A 20,409-nucleotide genomic window follows, 5' to 3' on the forward strand; every position below is an offset into this window, starting at 1 on the left:
GGAAGGAGCAACAGCAGTCTCTGAAGGCAGGGATCTCTAGTGAGGCCCTGAAATAACTGTGGAGACTTTCAGAATTCCTCAGGAGGGCATTCGTGGAGGATGGAGGCTTTGCATCAGCCACTAACCCGCCCTCTCTGTACTCCTCAGTTGGTAAAGGCTGGGAAAACCTGGTTAAACCTATATAATGGCCAGACTTAAGTTAACTGAAGTTTCTCTGATCATGAACATTTTCTCCTTGCCTGAAAACGGCTAGCATCACCTGGAAAGGTCACACAATGAAGGCCCTGGGCAGTGCCCCTGCGGTGTCAGACCCTTTTCCACAAGCTTTTGCCGCTTCCGTGATGGGAGAGCCAGCCAGGGTGACAATTAGTTGCTCAGAGATGGTATATTTTAGTTAAAAACACAAGTTCTGCAATTGGGCAGATCTGGGTTCAAAGGCTGTCATTTACAAACTGTCTTTAAGCAAATAATGTATATTGTTTTCTAAGACTCAGCTTCCACCTTTGTGAAATGCGGGCAGTTAGTGGTACTGCTCCCAGAGGTCTTGTTGAGGCTTAAATGAGATAATGCAGGCAGACCTCTTATCTCAGTTCCTAGCACGGGTAAGTGCTCAGTGTACTCAGTTAATATGATGATTATTGATCCTGGAGATACTCCCCAAAGCTGAAGGCCAGAGGCCTGACAGGTGTGCTGAGGAGGTGGGTGCCTGGCCCAAGCCCCAGCCCGAGGTGGTAGGTAGCCGGAGGCGGGGAGCAGCAGGGTGGGGCTGTTTTTTTCCCTGCTTCAGACTTTCCCATATTTTCTAGATTTTCTTAAAGGACCATGTAGATGGTTTTTGTACCCTAAAAACTTCCACCAAAACCTTTAAAAGCCTTATCCATGCAAACATTTACTCTAAAACACCGGAGAATGGAACTGAAGGCCTGTTTAGGAGAACTTTTGAAATCTTCTGAAGTGGAACTGGGTGGAGGAGGGGTGCGATCGGTACTAATTCTCCAAGATCTTGGGTCTAATCACTTAGCACCCCTGTGTCCCAGCTTCCTCATGAGATCACTCGGGTACCTCTCAGCTCATAAACTCAGTAATTCTATGCATAAGGGGATAAACACACACACACATACTGCTTACATCAGTGGCCAACAACTCCTCACTGTCGTCGATGCTGGCCACGGTGACTTCTCCTTGGCTCACGAAGGGGAAGTCAAAGGGATTGGTTGAAATGAGAAGCAAGTCTGTGAAGCAGAAAGATTCCTTTAGCATCTTATGCACAACTGACTTCAAGTTTGTTTTTTTTTTTTTCCAATGTGATTGATTTGGAAGATGAGAGTGATCACCAAGGACTTACCAATGAGTTCTGGCTTCTTGTTTGACATGATTTGGTAAAAAATATGATAGCTTCTCTCACTGGATAACTGAAATGTCACCCTGGATTTTTCTAAGAGATCTAAGGTAACAAAAAACAATGTGGTTTTAGGTTCCCAGGAGATGCCTCTGTGGCCGAATCCAAGGGGCCAGCGTGTTTGGACTCACAGGTTTCAATGTCTGCCGATGCCAGCTTTCCCGTGGCTCCAAAATGAATCCGAATGAACTTCCCCTGTCCAGTGGCAGATTGACAAAGGCCATAGTTATTTTATTTACATGCACTGTAGCCGGCCTCCGTTAGAGGCTACCATGGGTGGGAAGTGTAGGGCCAGGGAGGAGGTGATGCCTGGGGTGTGAGGACTTCCTTCGCTGTTTGCCTGGTACCCAGAGTCCCCACGCCGGCTCAGCCAAGCCTCTGGGAGCAATGACAGAAGCACCCGGCCCTGTTCCTGTAGCTCTGGGGATGGATGCCCGCAGGCTCCCTCGCATCTCTCTACTTGGGACTACCTCACACCTGCCTGTCTCCTTGGTTTTTATCCTGCTCCAGCTCTCTGTAACGCCTTTGTGTTGATAACCTGGTTGAACTGTCTGTCTGACTTCTTTTTTGCCTCTGGGTGTTACTTCTGAGATTTCTTGCCTCTGTTTCCCTGACTGTTGACCACATGCAACCCTGGCTCCCAAAGGACCTACTCAGCGCCCGAGTTGCCCCATTTTGGGGAATGAGAGGGGAAATTATACGTAGTGTGTGTCTGTGTGTGTCTGTGTGTAATTCCCTTCTTACATTATCTGCTTAATTAGTCTCTGCTGCACCAAGCACATTTGAGGGCAAGCATGTCACCTTGCTGATTCAGCTACAGGCTCTGAAATGTAGTCGGTACTCAGTAATATTCTCAATATTTTCCGAATGAAGCCTACGAAGAGTTAGAGAAGGTCCAGTGGAGGTTTGTGTGAATTATAAATATATTTGTTGAGTCTTCAGGATTTTTAGCCGCTTAATGGAAGGTGATGGAAGTGACCCTTAGCCGGCGAATATTTGGAGGGTGGAAGGTAGATGAATGATTGTGAGTTCTGGTCAGGGCCAAGAGCAGAGGTCAATGAACTAAATAAATGGGAGTGAGACTAGAGAGTGCCTGCAGGCGTGTCTGGCCCTTTAAGCTGGTGCCAGGTTAGCGCAATAGCTAACTTGGTGTAAGCAGGTGTTACTGTTGCTCTGTAACATGCACCCAGGTCCCCTGCAAGGAAGAGTTTAGTTGTGCAGCTGGGAAGACATGCGCCAGGGGGCGATGCACAGAGGACCAAGGGGATGGACAAGGAAAGAAAGAAAGGTCAGGGCTCGAGAAAGAAAGGTCAGGGCTCGGGGCCATGGTCTTCGGTGCCTACATGTCTTTCTTATCAATGACTATCTTACCTTTGAGAGGTGCCAATAAAATTCAGGTTTACGATTATCCAGCTACTGAGATGTACGAAGTTCTGATGTACTTTTGCAACCACAGGCATAAATGAGAGTTCCCCCTTTGGGAATTAGGCCACAGGCCAGTGAAGTCAGGTTGAGGACTGAATGTTTATTTGCCCACTTTGGAAATAAATGCCTCTTTGGCTGAGCAAATCCTAGGTGAAACATTGAAGTATGGAACATACTCTTCAACATCTCCAGTACCAGCTTTTCCCCAATTTTTGAGCTCTTCTGCCTTCGCCAGGTTTTCCCCACCCCCAGTGGCTCCTGACTTGGAGGAGGTCAAGTCTGCTAACAAAATTCACACTCAGGTTTCCATGGCTAGTAAGTCAGTGGGTATTGCTCAGTGGACTTCTGCATTTTAAAAGGTTTCCACTGAAAGAGACCAATTTTAGCACAAAGGAATTGCTCTCTACCTGTGGAATTTGAATCACTGTGACTTCAGGGTGCTCTGAGGTGTCATTGATCAGCTAGGAAAGGACAGCTAAGTCCTCCCCTGCTGGGAACAAGCCAACACGTTCTCCCAAGTGTATCAGAATAGCCCAGTTGGGCTGCTTGATCTAAATCGCTTAGGGGTAGGTATATACTAGTTTATGTGGCAATTTTTCATATCCAGCATTGGAGGAGAGCATTGGTTTTGGGGGTGTAGCTGACAATTGGACTGAGTCTTACGAATCTCGAGGAGTTGTCATTCCTCACGGTCTTGGCATTTCCAAAGGCCTCCAGCAGGGGGTTGGCCTGGATGATCTGATCTTCCAGGGTTCCCTAATAATAAGCGAGAAGAGGAAAAGAGAGGACTTTGGATGACTTCTGAAGTAGCTTCTTGCTGACTCAGAAGTGTGGATGCTCTGGGAAGGGCCCAGGGAGAGGGCGACCAGCCCGGGCTGGTGGCTAGTGCAGACATGTGGAGGTGCCCACGGGCCCATCCCCACCCTATCCAAGGAGTCGTCAAGGTCTTCACAGAGCATCAGAGACTTCTGGCCACACCAGATGCCAGGTCAAAGCATTGCCCCCTCTGTCTCAGTTTCCCAGACTGCCTTCCTTCGATAACATTTCATCTTAAATCACGGATTTTTAGACTATGTACCTGTTACTGCAGGCACCACGGCCCATTTATATAGATGTTTGGGTTCAGAAGTTGAAATAGAATGTGAGCAATGAGAGTGATCCATGGGATAGAAAGAGTGGTTCTCAAATATTTTTAAGTAGCAAATAGTATTTCCTGAGGACTTTTACTCAGAAGTCCACCAATGGAAAGCAGAGTTTCACCCTCCCCACTCCTACCGGGGTTGTTTATCCTTCTGACTTCAGAGCTGTTTGGAAACCACTGTCCAGTCAGGTGGTTCTCAAAGTGTGATCCCTGGGCATAGGAGAAACGCAACACGCCAGGATTGTGAATGTGAAATAGGAATTTCAATCAGAAATTCCGGGCTTGGGGCCCAGCAATGGGTTATAAACAAGCCTTCCAGTTTGAGAACCACTGGCCTGAACAATTCCTTCTCCAGAGGAGAGGGTGGAGTGACTCCCAGTCACTGGGCTGCTGGTGCTGGAGCCGTGCTGGAGCCTAGGACCGGGCAGTGGAGTCACTTCCCGCCGCCCTGTGAGCGCCCCTGGGCAAGACCTCGAGCCATGCATCCCTGCTGAGCACGAAGCCCTGCAAACACGTGGTGCTCACCAGGGATTTAAGTTGTACTTACTCCAGCAAGCCTCTGGGTGCAGGAAGCCACTCACCTGCATTTTGCCTGACTGCTGCTCCTTCTTCTTGTCCCCAGTAACCGCAATTGTTGCAAAGTACTGGATGACACGCTTTGTGTTCACAGTCTTCCCGGCCCCGGATTCTCCGCTGTCGATTTAAAAGTAAGTGAGGTAAAGGAGAGCAGAAGGGACGGATGGCGCACTTCCAAGTCATCCTGGTGCAAACGGGTTACTCACGTGATGAGGATGGACTGATTGTCTCGATCTAGAAATGAGGAGGGAAGCAGAACAAAATAAATAAACAACGAACAGACAGGGTATACAAATCGGGCCACACTGGGGGTGGGACGAGCCCGTGAGTTCTAGACCTGGCTTTGCCATTAACTAGCGGTGTGATGATTTGGTCATATCTAATCTTCTTGGAGACCATTTGTGCAGATTTCCCAAATGTGGGATGTGTAACGTGGGCAGCGTGGGAAGCGGACAGCAGATCCCACAGTGTGAAAGTTATTCGTGTGCATCAATCTTTAACTCCTCGATAGCACTTTCTCATCTCTATTTTTAATGAAGAAAGCAAGCCTCAGACTCAGAACTCATGAGAAGCCATAGCTTCTGTTTAGAATTTACGGACACTGGTTGTCATTGCATATTTCTTTTACCTTTACCTTCTACTTGTGGAAAGTGACAATGGCTTTCCACTTACAGTAGTGTTACGGGTTGAGCTGTGTTTCCCCCTAGATTTATATGTTGAGGTCAGTACCTCAGAATGTGACCTTATTTGGAAATTGTTGCGGATGTAATGAGCTAAGATGAGGTTATGATGAGGTCGTACTAGAGTAGGTGGGCCCCTAATCCAATATGACTGGTGTCCTTATAAAAAGGGAGATTTGGAGGCACATGAGAACACAAAGTGAAGGGGAAAGTAAAGATCAAGGTGACCTTCCTTGAACCACTGGAAGTGAGGAGAGAGGCCTGGAACAGTCTCCCTTATGGCCCGCGGAATCTGGATCTCAGACCTCCAGGCTCCAGAGCTGTGAGACAATGCATTTCTGTTGTTTAGGGCACCTGGCTGGTAGGACTCTGTGAAACTAATACTAATAGTGATATAGTTTTCCTTTTGAAATGGATGTAACGTGAGTCAATTTAAAGAAAGATATTAAATACGCAGAAATGGCCAGCATTGTGACCGTGAGGTGGGCAAGACTGCGTGGCATTGTACGAGAAGACGTCTCAGTGTCTTCAGATCTCGGATGCTTCCTTCTACTTCCTCTGTCTGCACCGAGTCAAGTCAGGTGGGAGTCGAGCAGACGGAAGTGTTGTCAGGCATGACAGCGTGACGGTGTTACCACATTTCTCTCCTCCTGCTATTCTGGAAATTTAAGGAGGAGAAAGAGGAGCCTGGAGAAGACAGGTGAAGGGACATCGCTATGCCCATTTCTCCAACTCTGCTCTCCTAAGTGGCTACTAATGTAGTCTCTCTTCCAAGCATGCCCATGTTGGAGGTTCTTTGAAAGTGGGGGCAGGGCATCTCGCTGCATTCTACATTTCCCCAAATAAGCATGTGCTTTGTGTGCTGGCTTATGCACCATGACTGGTTGATGGAAGCCACTGTGCCTCTGGCATTCATTCCATCCTGAAATCATCTGAACCTTACTTTGGTCATTGTACCAGTTGGATGATTAATGGTAATTGGGTAATTAACTAAGATCCAGTCCAGTTAAAGGACTTGAGTAATTAACTGAAAACTGTTTTTAAAAATATAAATTAAAGAAATTGACTCACCAGTCAGCATGAACTGATAGGCGTTGTCAGAGATGGAGAAGATGTGGGGCGGGGCCTCCTGGCGCTTTTTGCCTCGGTAGGCCGTCACCACCTCGGGGTTGTACACTGGCAGCCACTTGTAGGGGTTGACGGTGACGCAGAACAGGCCCGAGTAGGTCTGAGAAAATCAGAAAATTCCACATGTGGAATTTATTTCCCCTCGGAGAGGTAGATGGGATAAAGAGATATGGAAGGGTGCTCACGTAGATCATCCAGGCTGAATAACGCTCTTTGAGGTTGTACAGCACTGCGGGCTCGTGCAGGTGGGTCATCATGGCCATGTCCTCGATCTTGTCAAATTTGGGAGGGTTCATGGGGAACACCTGGTCGCTGTTCAGAGTCAGTGTCTGGGTATTGAGAGGAGAAGCACGTGATGAGTGGGGTAGCTGGTGATCAGTACCCGACGCTACTGGAGCGGTGAAAACAGTGAGACATTGTGGTGAGACTACCCCATTACCACGGATAACTTTCTGGATCATTTCTGTGCCCAGAGATGATCCATAAAGAATCATTCTTGATTAATCTATTGCTGCTCAAACTGCATAAGCAATTCTGGTCCAATGCCCCCAAGTCAGCATGCCATTCTGGGTGCCAGGAGTGGATCACAGGTGTGCAGAGCTCTACAGCCCTTCAGCCTCAGGGTGGCCAGGTGGGACTCAGGATGGCCAAGGCCAGAGTGGCTTGCTTCTGTTTGTCCCATTTGCTGTGGGTGCTGTGATGATACCGAGCGTGGAATGTTGGAAGGAACTATTTCAGTGTATTCTGTGCATCCTCACCTCCATGCTTCCGCTCATGTGGGTTCCTTGGTCTGCAATATCTACATTGAAATTATGTCTAGCCACCTTCAAAAGTCTTCTTAAGTGCCATCTCATCCATGACCTGTTTCTGCTCTCCCCTGTCTTATCTTCTCTTTTTTTTTCTCTTTGTGAGTGTTTGTTTTCAGTTTAGTTTTTTGTTTTTTCAGGTAGACAATGCAATCACGTGGTTTAACAACCAGAACATACTAACAGGCGGACAGTCAAGACTGCCTCCCATCTTCCCCCTTCCTGTTACCTATCCTTTCATCCTCCCCCACCCCTGTCTTTTCAAGGCTTCCAGAATTCCTTGCAGCTCTTTTCTAATAGTTAAACCATCTGGACTTGGAGTGTGGTCCATGGCTGAACAATACTTTGAGACCATTCCCCAATTTTCCCCGCTCTGTTTTTCCCTCTGGTTGGGCACACAGCTGGCTCTGCACTCCCTGACTCAGGAGAGGTAGAAAACGGGGCAGAAAAGAGAAAGAGCCTGTAAGCCTTTCTAGCCTTGGTTTTCCAGAAGCCTATGTCCTTAGAAGAGTTTTGAGGAGTTTACCAAAAAGATGAAAGGAAGGAGATTAGTTGGAATACACCAACTCTCTTGAGGAAAGAAGGCCCTTCTGCCCCACTACCCTACACTAGAGGGAGACAGAAAAGTCTGTGTATCCTGAAGCTCTGGGGACCAGGACTTGTTTCTTAGCACATCCTTCACAGTGGGAGAGAGACCCAATGTGGTACTACTGAAAATGCGGCACAGCTCCGGGGCGGGTACCCCAACAATGCACAAGAAAATTTGTTCCTAGCCCTTTGAATAGAGGCTGAAATCAGAAGTTAAATTCAACAACAACAACAACAATAATAATAAATCTGTCTCGTATGCTCGAGTTTGTGAATGGTGGTTCATACCTACCATACCTAAACCTATAGGTAGGTATAACTGATAATAGGTATCAATTGTATTTTATTGAAATATAATTGATTTACAATGTTGTGTTAGTTTCTAGTGTACAGCACAGTGCTTCAGTTATGCATATATATATTCTTCTTCATTATAGGTTATTACAACCTATTGAATATAGTCCCCGGTGCTATACAGTAGGACCTTGTTGCTTATCTATTCTGTACATAGTAGTGTGTATCTGCTAGTCCCAGACTCCTAATTTATCCCTCCTCCCCCTACCCTCTTTGGTAACCATAAGATTGTTTTCTATGTCTGAGAGTCTGTTTCTGTTTTGTAAATAAGTTCAATTGTGTCATATTGTTTTTAGATTCTACATATAAGTGATACCACATCATATTTGTCTTCCTCTATCTGACTCAATTCACTTAGTGTGATCATCTCTAGGTCCATCCATGTTGCTGCAAATACCTGCCAGGGACTCTTGATTCCTACACTGGATGGTAAACTTTGGGGAAACAGGGGCTAAGATTTGCTCATATTTGCAAGGAGGTGGACACTGTGACCTAGATGTGGTGGGTGTCCAGTAAGTACTGAATTGAACAGTGCTCTGTAATTCTCTACATTAAACTCAGCATTGCCTCTGGAGCTCCCTCAGTAAGTCACTCTGCAGCCTAGAGAATTATATTCGATATACTTGCCAACCCAGCAGCAATCAGCAACAATCTTTCCCTTATATAGTCCAACCTCTTCCACCCTCACCTTCCCTTTTCTCCAAAGCAAACATCACAAAACTCTCAAAGCCCAAATCCTTGGGGAAGGAGAGGCAGGAGTGAAGGTGCGCGTAACGGCAGTTTTCCCCTTGCGACTTCACTGCAGGGCAGACCTGTGTTAGTCTGGTGCTATCTTCAGCTCCCTCTGCACAGCATGCAATTGCTAATACTCCACCCCAGGGGAAAATGAGGATGCCCACATTAGCAAGGACACCTGGGATCAAGACTTACCCGGTCGTCGAGGGTCTTGACCGTGACTTTGTCATTTTCCCTGCTCTGGATCATACCTTTCACGTACAGTTCCTTATCATCCACTGCAAAGCAGGCTTTCTTAGAATCGAATGGGCGATTTTGAGCCTCGATTCTCTCCTTCTCCGATTTCCGCAGGTAGGGAGCTGCTTCTCCAAAAATGGCCATCTCTGCATCAGAGCTCATGACTGCAGGCGCTGGGAAGACCGGGACGGCTGAGTCTGGAGCTTGGGGGACTCTTGAATCCAAAGGGCCCCATCCTGTTTTTGCCATTCAGGCAGGGGGCCAGATTCAAAAGCTCTCGGGATTAACCTAGGTCCTGAGGAATCTAGGACCTGGTCTGAGGGCCTTGAGTGGCAAGTAGGAATGAGCTAAAGGGGATCGTTTACTGTAGGAAAAAAGTTTGAGGGGTTGCTTTACTCTCTGTTGATTTTGAAACATCTCTTAGTCCAGCTCCAGGTGCAGAAATCTGAACCAATTAGAGGAAGCCATGCTGAGCCCAATACAGGAGGCCTCAGAAAATACTTCCTTAATTATAGGTCATGTATAAGCCCCATGATCTGTGTCAATCCCAAATCTTCAGAGTGTCTGGAAATAATAATTGAAATGTTGGTAATTCCTGGTAGGAGTTTCAGACAGCCAGTGGAAAGTAATGACTTGAACATAAAATGCTTCCACACTTAAGCCAATTACAGGTAACAAGGGGATAAGAGACGTTATGGCCTAGTGCCATGGTTCCAAACTTTAAGATGCTCCACAATTACCTAGAAAGCTTGTTAAAACACAGATTTCTAGGCCCCAACCCCCGAGTTTCTGATTCAGTAGGTGTGGGGTGGGGCCTGAGAATCTGCATTTCTAGCAAGTTCCTAAGTGATGCTGGTCCAGGGACCCCCCCCCCACCCGCCGAGAACTGCTGGATTAGAGCCTCCTGACTCCAAGAGTGGTCCTTGGAATGCTGTATCAGCATCACTCCAAGAGTTTGTTAGAATTTCAGAATCTCAGACCCACCTCAGATTATAAAACCAGATTTTTATAAGATCTCCAGGTGATTTCTGGGCATAGTAGAGTTGAGAAGTACTGGGCTTAATGCAGTGGTCTCCAAACTTTAGTTACATGTAGCAGTATCAGGGTGCTACACACAGTGTTTAATTAGATTAATACACTGCCTGGTGTGTCTGTGTGGCGGGGTATATAAGTGTCTTTCTGCCTCTGCCTTTCTCTCTCCCTCTTTCTTTCTCTCCCTTATCCTGCCACTCATCCCTCCTGTCACTCCCTTCCAAACCATCTCCATTCATTGGTCCTTTTTCTATATATTTTCCCTGCTTAGAAGCTAGAAAATCTGGCTTAATGTCCCAGCACTGAACTTTTTAAAAAAATAGTTATGAGATTGAAGGGGCAAAACCCACAAGGGACCCACAAGACCTCCCAAGCTGGGCCATTGCCTTCCTGCTTTTGTGCTTCTGTTAAACGGATTGCTTCTAGGAAAATGAAACTTACCCCTAAAATTCCATTGGTTCCCAAAAGTTCACTCCTGATTGGTCCATTTCTAACACCTCATTTGCATTTACCCCTAAAATTCCATTGGGTCTGGAAAGCTCACTCCTGATCGGTCCATTTCTAACACCTCATTTGCATATGGCACAAACTTAATCAAAACCCAAAGCCCTATAAAAACCTGTGTAAACCTACAGATGGGGTCCAGAGCTTTGAGGGTTAACTCCTCTGGGACTGCCGCGTAATAAACCTGAGTTCTTCAACCCTCCGAGTGTTGCTTGGTCTCCAGATGGGATTCAGGTTGCTGTAACAAGATTTTATTCTGATAGCTATAACTACAGTGCTTGTTTGTTGAAATGAAAACTGAAGACAAGTAAACAAAACAGTTGACTGCTAATTGTGTATTGAAAGCAGTAAGAGGTTCCACGACACCGAATAAACCAGCTCTGAGGTTTTCCCTAAGATAAAGTTTAACAGCTCCAGCTTCTTCAGTGTTTATCAAAATACAAAAGAAAAAAGTAGAGGTTCGCATTTTCAATGGCAAATCTGACCCTGGCAGGCTAAGGCGGGGAAAGCACTTGTAGACAGGGGCTCCGAGGGGCTGGGGCTCTAGGATGACCCTCCACGCTCCTGCTTGTGAGACCCCAGAGAGCCCAAAGCAGGCAAGCAGGAGCGTTCCAACCCAAGTGCCCGTGCTGACCCAAGAGAAGCCGGGGTCCCTCCAGGGGGCCTGAGAGTGGTGGCTGCAGCCTCCAGCCCATCTCCTGGGCAGCTGTGTAAACATAAATCCAAGCACAAACGCTATGCGGTGTGGAGTGACCTGAGACAGAGCGAATCCCAACGTCCCTATTGCCAGCACTGAACTTGACGGAACCACGTAGCTTCTCTGAGCCACTGATTCCACAGACAATGAAGAAGCAAGCCTGGCTCATTTCTAAGGCCCCTGCAGGCTGTGGGGCTTTCTGGTTCCTTTTCCTCATCTGCATGTGCTCCTCCTACTCCCTCTGGATCTCGTCCCGCACCCTTCCTGACCCTCTGCTTACTGCCCCCACATCGCTTCCCCCATCTCTTCCTCTTCTTCCTTTCTTCTTTCCTTTCTTCCTCTCCTTTTTTCTTTCCCACTCATTCTCCTAAAACTGACTGTAAAATGGAGTTAAATTTTACACACACATCCCCATTTCTTCCTTAAGAAATAGTTCACATTTTTTGAATAAAGCCTTTTATGTTTCCCATTAAAAGTGGGAAAACTGAACATTTTTATAATTATCTCTTGGAAGGCACTCCCCCTCCCTCAGTCTTACCCTTTATGAAGTTACTCTTCATAGCTAACTCAGTGTTGTTTCAATATCCCTCCTTGCAATTCTGGGGGGGGGGTCTGGTCCTACAGAAAGAGGAGCATCTGCTTCCCTCTGGACCTTATTCAGATAAATTGCACTTTGGTTTGACTTTGGTTCGTGGCTCTGCTGAACCATCTGTGTGCTCGTGGTTAAGTTTTCATAGTAAGAGGCTGAAAATCAATATGGTACCCACAGACAGGGCCCCTGGTCTGCAGCCTCTGTGCTGGTTTTAATTTTCTCAGTTCCTGCCTGGCAGAGAGGAGGAATTCATTCACATTACTTTTAACGTCTCTGAAGATAGCTCCTACTGTTGAGGCTTAAGTAGGCTTCACTACAGCAGTGGTTCTCAAACTTCGTTCTCTCAGAACACCTTCATGCTCTTAAAAATGATCCGGAACCCAATGAGTTTGGTTTATGAAGGTCCAATATCTACAATATTGGAAATCAAAATTGTGAAAAAATTTTAAATATTTATGATTCATTTAAAATTACTGTCAAGTCCGTTGCATGTTGACATTAATAACATATTTTTATGACAGTGACTCTCTTTCAAAACCCCTCAAAATTAGTGACCAGAGTATAATCACTTTTCATGTCGGCCGTTCTTTGTAATGCCTGCTGAATGGAAGATGGAAGGATTTCCATGTCTGCTTCTGTATTCAATTTTGTTGCTGTTTTGGTTTTTGTGTTTGGTTAAAGTAGATGTAGAAAATCTTGCCCAGTTACTTTGGAAATGGAAAGGGTATTTTAATTGCCTTTTCAAAGAACTGTAGATATTCTTCTTAGATACTGTACCTAAACTTGACACGTGGTAGTTTTTTAAAGGCTGGATGCTATGTAGAATATGAAACCGAATTAACATTTTGTACCTGTTATAATCTGTTGATCTGTCTTGAACTTTGAATGGAACTTTTACTCATGTATGAATGTCATACGTTGATCACTTGGAAAATATTGGTTCACTTAGTTATACAGAACTTCCAAATATTGACATGTTTCATTATGCAATGTTAAAAAAAATCACAATCCTTAATATCAGCACTGATCTCATTAGAAAATTGAAATACTAGCAAGTTGTCAAGCTAATGGTGGCAGCTAATGGTTTTCCAAAATTTTAGTGTTGAGGGGTAGGTATAGCTCAGTGGTAGAGCACATTTTTAGCATGTCCAAGGTCCGGGGTTCAATTACCTGTACCTCCATTAAAATTTTTTTCTTAGTTTTTGGTTGAATGCTCAAATATGTCATTACTAACAAGTATTGTCAGTTATTTTCCTTGAAATGATCAGCACTTTTCATTCCTTTTGGACAAAATGTCTGTCGGATTTCCAAGTCTTGAGAAACCATACTTTGTCCACTAGTCATTCTTTATGTAAAAATGGTGCTTCGTGAATCAAGTGGCTCGTTCATCTTGCAACTCAGACAACTGCACATGTGCTCTTTCTTGAGACAACCATCAGAGTCTGGTGTACAGTGGGAGTGCTTTACTAGGACGTCCTGTCCCAGCACGCAGAACATTATAAGGATGTGGATAAATTTGAGAGGGAATGAAAGTAATAATTTTCATGGCTGCAAATTTAAGTCCTTTAAAATCTTTTCAAATTAAAAAAAATTTTTTTTTGCAGTGCCAGTGTATGGCAGTGAAGAATACTATGACTCCTAGTATAGTTTGGTGACGTGTCTTGACTTGTAATAAAGCACCAGAAGTTTTATCCATCCTTGCTTCTGCATCATTAGGTCAACAGAGTAAACAAGGTCTTATTATGGGTATTACTATGAAAGTTGTTTTGATCTCATATACCTCCTGAGAAGTTCTTGGGCATCTCCAAGGACCCACGGACCACACTTTGAGGGCGGACCATTTGAGAATGGTTGCATTATAGCATGAGGGTATCTTGTTGGGTTGCAGGTTTATGATCTTATGTTATTTAGCTTGACTTAGTGTTAAGCATGGTACCCAAAGTGTTAAAAGATGATCCGCATCAGAATCATCTGCAACAGAATCTCTCTGGTTGGGACTGAGGACTCTGAATTTTTCCCAAGGGCCCCAAACACAGTGCCTTTTGGGAGCATTCTTTTCCTTTCTAAAGCCGCTCTTTCCAAAGCCATGGCCTGTCCCACTGCTTAGACGCAAAATGATTTTAGGCAAATACTTCCTTAATTTTAATAACTGTATGCTTATTTTAAAGTCTGTTACCTTATTTTATAAAGATGCCATCAACTGTGAGATAAACTATTTTGTGTTCCACAAATTAAAAAAAAATAGAGCTAATTACTATACTCCTTTCATTGACTATAAGATGAATCCCAAGTTTAGAGATAATATTTTGTAAAAAATATGGAGAAAATTAGAATTGATAAAATAAGGTAATATGTGCTTCCCATTTAGAGATTGTGCAATGTCTGTTTATACTAGTGATATAAAGCAGTGTTTCTCAAACTTTGGTGTGCACAGGAATCCAACTGGGAGTCTTGTTGAAATGCATATCCTGCATCAGCAGATCTGGGGTGGACTTTTGAGATTTTGAATATCTAAATGTTCAGTTGATGCTGATGGAGATAGTCCACACTTTCACAGCAAGCATATATAGTAACTTTGGAAAGCAAATAAAAGGGAAAACAAGGAATCAAGGTAAATAAAATATTAAGTGAATTCATAGTATTGCTGGTGAACGGGTATTGCAAAATTTGTGATGGTGCGGTAAGAATGAAGCCTGAAGTTGGGGTAAGACTTCAGTAGGTCATGGTCAAGCTCTATTTCTAGGCCTCTTAGAAAGACAAGGCTTTCCATCTAGGATCTGAGTCACTGCCCGTTTTGAGGTGGAGATTCTTCTTCTTCCACCCGCTACTCTAACCATGACTCAGCATCTTCTAATGTTACTGCCTGGATGGTGCATGAGTTGTCTCAGCGGTATTCTTGCAAAGGTGTTGTTCAGCCTTTTTGGATGCCTTCAGGGATGACTTTTATCCATTTGGTTAATTTTTGGGAAATTTGGAAAAATCATTTTGGGCAGATTTCGCACGCTGAAGATTTTTCTTGCTTAAACCAAAAGCTGGCTTTCTGTGACTTCAGGACGTGCGCTTCTCATTCTGGCATTCTTGGTAACAACAGAAAGAGTTCACACTTTCTTCCCACAAGACAACTCTTCAGCCAGGTGACGGCTGCTCTGTGTTCGCCTTAGCTTTATCTCTTCCAGAGGCATCGTCATCTGCTTCTTCTGTGCCGTGCTTCTGAGTCTCCTTTCCCATCACGGTGAGCTCACTCCTGTTAATCTCTTAAAGTGTGGCATCCAGACCACATGTCATCCTCCATCAGCATGGGCCCTCACCTCTCTTGACCTAGGAGTCATGCCTGAGGTGGTGACTGCCTTCTGGCAACCTCGTCACATGCTGACTCACCGCTCGCTGTCAAGCGAAGTCCCTCAATCCTCTGCGTGCGTGTGGTTGCTAAGTCAGATCTTGGCCCCATGTTTATGCAACTGTGTTCTGGGACCCAGTGATAAAACCATTTATTCTTGGCTGATAAACTTTGCCTAGTGAGGTCTGATCCGACCCTCTAGGCATGACTCATGGTGTCCCTGGAGACTCTCCCCCCAAGAAAATCCCCTAATTAGCCTCTTCTCTGTTTTGAGAGCTGGGCCTGCTTCCAACCCTACACAGCCTGGTCCTCTCAACCACCAACTCTGCTCCTTTCTTTAGGGGGTCTTCTAGTTGAGATGGTCACCCCAGTCCCCATCACCCCCATCTCCATCACCACCCTCCGAGTGCTCCCCACCCCCTTTCTGCTGTGAGTCCACCATGATACTGTTCTCAACTTTCATCCCCTATCCTGGGAATTTCTCAGCTACTGTACCTTGTCAGCACTGAGGTGGTCATGACTTAATTATGCTTTGGTTTCCTCGGTCCTAATTCATCTAGAATTACCTTCAACGAACACAAATTTCGGAGCAGAAAGTGTTTTTATTACTATGCTGGCCACAGGTGTGAATTGATCGCTTTTTATCCTCTCAGCATTATTTGTGAGTAAAGGCACAACTGAGTGGATTCAAGGGCACGGACTCTGCTCAAAGAACAGCAAAGGTAGACTTGTGTGAAGACTGGATCCTTATCCTACGAACACCTTGTGCAGGGCCAACTAAGTATATTGACCTGGAGCTTTCGTGTCAAGGTTCTGCAGTGTATTTTATACTTATCAGTGTAATGAGCAAATTTGGGAAGCCATTGCACCTTGGGGAAAACCTGCCTATTTCGTAATCTGCCTTTAGAAATACTTAAGCAATTGATTTCAGTTTCATCATTTTCAGCTTCTTATGAGCACGGCAAGAATGAGAACGTGTAAAACGATATTCGCTAATTTCAATGATTGTATCAATCAAGATGAAAGTAACGCTTACCTTACTGGTTCCCAAAGTGACGGTCAGTGTCCTTCAGGAATGAAGTGTCTTCTTGGGGAGTGATTCCAGAAATCAAAAAACAAACAAAAACAAAGAACAAATGAAGTATAAGGAACTTAAGTAAATCTAGAAACTGTTTATTCTAAGTTTGTCTACATTTAAATAGCTAGACAGTGGATTCTGTGAGATGGAAATAAATATTCCATTTTCTCCCTCAGTTAAATAATCATTCTTTAAATAATTGGTTCATTATAAAGTTCGATTACCACTTTTTGTTTTTGAGTATCTTCTGTGTGTGCAAAATACCATGTCAGTTCCTGAAGACTAACAACAGTCTCTGCCCTAAAGGAATGCAAAATTTAGTAAGGGGTAAGAGAAATGCTCAAATAAATCTCTGAACGAGGAAGAATAACACAGATTCTGTAACAGTCTAAATGAAGTTTTATGGGAACTCAGAGAGATGATGCTTCTGGCTGAGAGAAGGGGCCTGTGAGGGGTCAGGGAAGAAATGAAGGAGGGAGGGGAATGATCCAGATTATAACCTGGATGCTTAGACCAGGAGTTGAATTCTTTGGCCAAATGCGAGAAAAGTTGTGAATTAGAGGCAATACTTCTGTAAGAGGTCTAGGAAGGGCACCCTCAATATTCTATATTCTCTTGGAGAAGGGGAAGATAAGACAGCTGATAACTCATCTGGGACTAAGGAATCTCAGTCCAGGAGTTTATAACCTACATGAAGATCTCAAGAAGCCATAAGAGTCTGAATAATTTTCAATATCGAATTTAACTTAAACTTCCCATTCACCATACAGTGCTTTTACAGAACCAGGGGAACATGTGAAATACCATTTAGGTAGGAAGAGGCATTTCAGCACTTGATTTACTGCTTTGGTTTCCTCCTCTCTTCTCTTCCTTGTCTGAGTCTCTAATAGTCGCCAGCCATATCCTAATATTCTCGCAGATTTCTCAGGTGAAAATTAAATGATTAAGTATTATACTCTGAATCCTTAGTTCAAAAGAAATAAGACTCGGAGGCAGAACCTCAGTTTTCTAATGCCAGTTCTCTAGAATAACTGTTGTAATTTCTTTGGGCTTTAATTTCCTTCAGTGAAATGAAACAGATGGACCAGAAAAATCTCTAAGATTCCTCTCAGCCCTGTCAGTGTATGACAGAAGGTATTCTGGTGAGGATGGTGGCCAGAAAGCAAAGCACCACAAGTCTCCTAGGGTTGGAGTCCCTCTGAGGGATGCTACTGCAGTGCCAGACATGACCCAGCCCAAAGTCCACAAGGTGTGCCCTGCGAGACCGAGCTAGAAACCGGATGCTAACAAGCAGACTCAGATGCATTCTGAGATAGATAAAAGTGCATGGGAGAATGTCTTCCCAAAATCATCTCCCTGATGATCAGAAATCCTGATTTAAGAAAAAAATTTAAATAGCCACAAAACTTTCAAGTAATAGTTCAAGGCAATCACAGAAGAGATATCACAAACGAACATGTTTATTTGTTGACTGAATGCTATAATATTGACCTAAACAATTAGAGACGTAAGTACGCATTTTATTCGGCTTTATCCTGCAGGTTAAATTTTTGTCTCATAATTGCTTATATTCTTGTCTTTTTACTGTTTGTAGAAGCTTCTTAAAAGGCCTTGCCTCCTTGTCTCCCGTATTGCCCTTAACACAGTACTTTATGCTTAGTAGGTCCTCAGCAAACGCTACTGTGTTGCCTTCTCTGCGTGACTGGTAACCAGATCAGTGGTAATCACAGCTACAGGGACAAAAAAGTGGGCGCTGGCGAGCACTTACCTTGCGATGATGCGGTCAGAGCAGTTTCAGGAGTGTGGCCCCCCAGCTCCCTTTATACGTCCTGAATCTGCTAGCCCAGCATTCTGACTTGGCTCTGTTTGGGGGAGAACCATTTACTCATTAGATGTAAATGCGTCGTAGCCCTGATCTCTCACTCTTGTTAAGTTACTTGGATAAGTGACCAGCGGAGGCTGATAATGCCAAGTCAGCTGCCTAGGGATTTTGATGCTGGACACAGATCTTTGAGACTTAAAGAGTCCTAGGTGCTGAGTGGAACTGGGGCAGAGTGTGCTAAGAAGGTCAGCGAAGGGCAGAGCGACAGGAGGAGTTGTCAAGCAATGGGTGATCAATAGCACGGATGCTAACTCCATCTTATTTACCCCGCAGTGTAAACATGAGACAGTGTGTGCTTCTTCTCAGAAATTTCTGGAAAACATCCAATTGGCCATGTAACACCTCCATTCTTACTTATTTATTTTTAGTTAAAAAAAATCCATTGTAGATGGAAAACTTTTCTAAAATGTATTACGTATTATCTTGTTTTATTTAATCTAGTATCTTGAATAGAATTTATCTTTTCCTGCATCACTCAGGGGTCCGGGAAGTGCTGGAATGAAGTTGTCAGGGATTTAATAGCTTCTTCATGGATTTTGCCCTGCACTAATTGTTCCTTGATTGCTATGAATTTTTGTGTCTCCTTTCTAGTTTTCACATTTTCACCTTCATGGCAAAATACTCAGCTGTAATTCTTTCTGTGGTTGCAGTGTGTTTGCCTCTACTAGCCTGAGTTTGCTTTTTCTAATCTGCTCTAGAATGGGAAACAGATTACAAAGTTGAGTCACTAAATGCCCAATGAAGTTCTAGAGGGGTCTATTGAAAATACATTGTCTTTGTGACAACTCTTATGTTTGCTTGGGGGTTATCAATATCATGCCTCTAGAAAATAGTAATAGAAATAGTAATAGATTGTACTAAATAAGTGATGTTTGAATATGTGGGAACAACAGTACATTGTAGAATTTAGAGCCGTTGACAAAATATGGTCTGACTTTTTTACGTTGTACATGATCAATGTTTACTGAACTATATTCAATATTTTATAATAATCTATAATGCAATATAATCTGAAAAAATAACTGAATCACTTTGTTACACACCTTAAACTAACACAGTATTGTAAATTGACTACACTTCAATTAAAAAAAAAATTCCCTCTCCAGTCTTCCAGTGGGTAGTCTTATGTAGGTGAGGCATTTTCAAAGGACAGTTTGCATTACTCAAAGTGACATTGTGGGCAGAAGAGGAAGACATAGGAACAGGACTTCCACACAGCACTTTCCAAAGTAGATTTGATGGGATGCTGATTCTGAGAGAAATCAAAAGTTCCTATGGTGAAATGAGTTCAGGAAATGTGGTCAACTCTGTCCCCTGTTGAGATTCACCATAAATATGAGCATGTTAAGGAATCTGAGAAGCCTTTCGGTAAAGAATTATGAAGAACTTTTTTGTACCTGGTGATTTGATGTTGGAACACCATCTTACTCTCTGCTCTAGAAAACAAGAGGAGAAGGCTGAAGGCTGCAATCCACATGGAAGTTGTCTCTGTTTCTTAGCACCATGTGGCCTAGAAGAAAGCAACAGAGAGCTATGAGGCATAAACACAGCTGCTCTGATTCAAGGGACAGCCTTTCGTATGTAGCAGACGCTCAGTAAGGTTTGTTTCTGTGAATGAGCAAATCAAGACGATGTATGGGGAATCTGTGTTGAAAAGAGGGCTGGACTGATAAGGCAGAAAAGAACAGACTCAGTCTCACTTCATAGAATAGTTTACATTTATTAAGAACTCACCAGGCACCATATTGTCTTTATCCAGATTGGCTCACTTAAGCTTCATAAAAGTTTTTTGAGGTAGGTGCTAATATCATTCCCATTTTTATGGTCAAAGAAATTGGGCCACTGAGAGTTTAAAGTAACTTGCCCAAGGCCACACAGCTAGTAAGTGGCAGAAATGGGATTCAAATCCTCTCTGGCTCTAGAGCCAATGCCTATAACCTTTTACTTTTGCAAGCCCATCACTTTTCAGTGCTGGCAACAGGGAATGAAGACACGACATAGGGATACTGCTCCAAAGGAGGTGATAATGGGCACAGGGAGAGAGTACATAGACATGAAAAGGATAAAGAACTTCTCCAAGGTTAACTTAAGTCCAAGATGAGTGCACTTCATAGAGGATTAGAGGTGTGTACCATGCACCTGAAACCCATGAGGTATACTGTGTATGTACAATATTATCAGAGTTGTTTTTAATGATAATGACATTGCTTTGGAAGAG

At 44.0% G+C, this 20,409-nt stretch overlaps 1 protein-coding gene across 1 annotated transcript in view; it reads right to left on the bottom strand.

The window, feature by feature from the left end:
- The window catches only part of LOC102525247 (myosin-13), a 59,621-nt gene that overhangs the window by 36,408 nt on the left and 2,804 nt on the right, over positions 1-20,409 (bottom strand). Inside the window, exons 3-14 of the mRNA XM_072940741.1 lie at positions 19,589-19,701; positions 18,078-18,171; positions 16,268-16,318; positions 9,028-9,242; positions 6,535-6,678; positions 6,293-6,449; positions 4,748-4,775; positions 4,547-4,658; positions 3,488-3,580; positions 1,531-1,594; positions 1,346-1,444; positions 1,129-1,232 (exon numbers count right to left, since the gene is read on the bottom strand). Of these exons, the coding sequence (XP_072796842.1) occupies positions 1,129-1,232; positions 1,346-1,444; positions 1,531-1,594; positions 3,488-3,580; positions 4,547-4,658; positions 4,748-4,775; positions 6,293-6,449; positions 6,535-6,678; positions 9,028-9,231 (1,005 nt within the window). The 5' untranslated portion in view covers positions 9,232-9,242; positions 16,268-16,318; positions 18,078-18,171; positions 19,589-19,701. The remainder of the gene's footprint in view (positions 1-1,128; positions 1,233-1,345; positions 1,445-1,530; positions 1,595-3,487; positions 3,581-4,546; positions 4,659-4,747; positions 4,776-6,292; positions 6,450-6,534; positions 6,679-9,027; positions 9,243-16,267; positions 16,319-18,077; positions 18,172-19,588; positions 19,702-20,409) is intronic.

This window comes from Vicugna pacos, chromosome 16 (genome assembly GCF_048564905.1).
Source record: "Vicugna pacos chromosome 16, VicPac4, whole genome shotgun sequence".
In the NCBI taxonomy this organism is placed as follows: Eukaryota; Metazoa; Chordata; class Mammalia; order Artiodactyla; family Camelidae; genus Vicugna; species Vicugna pacos.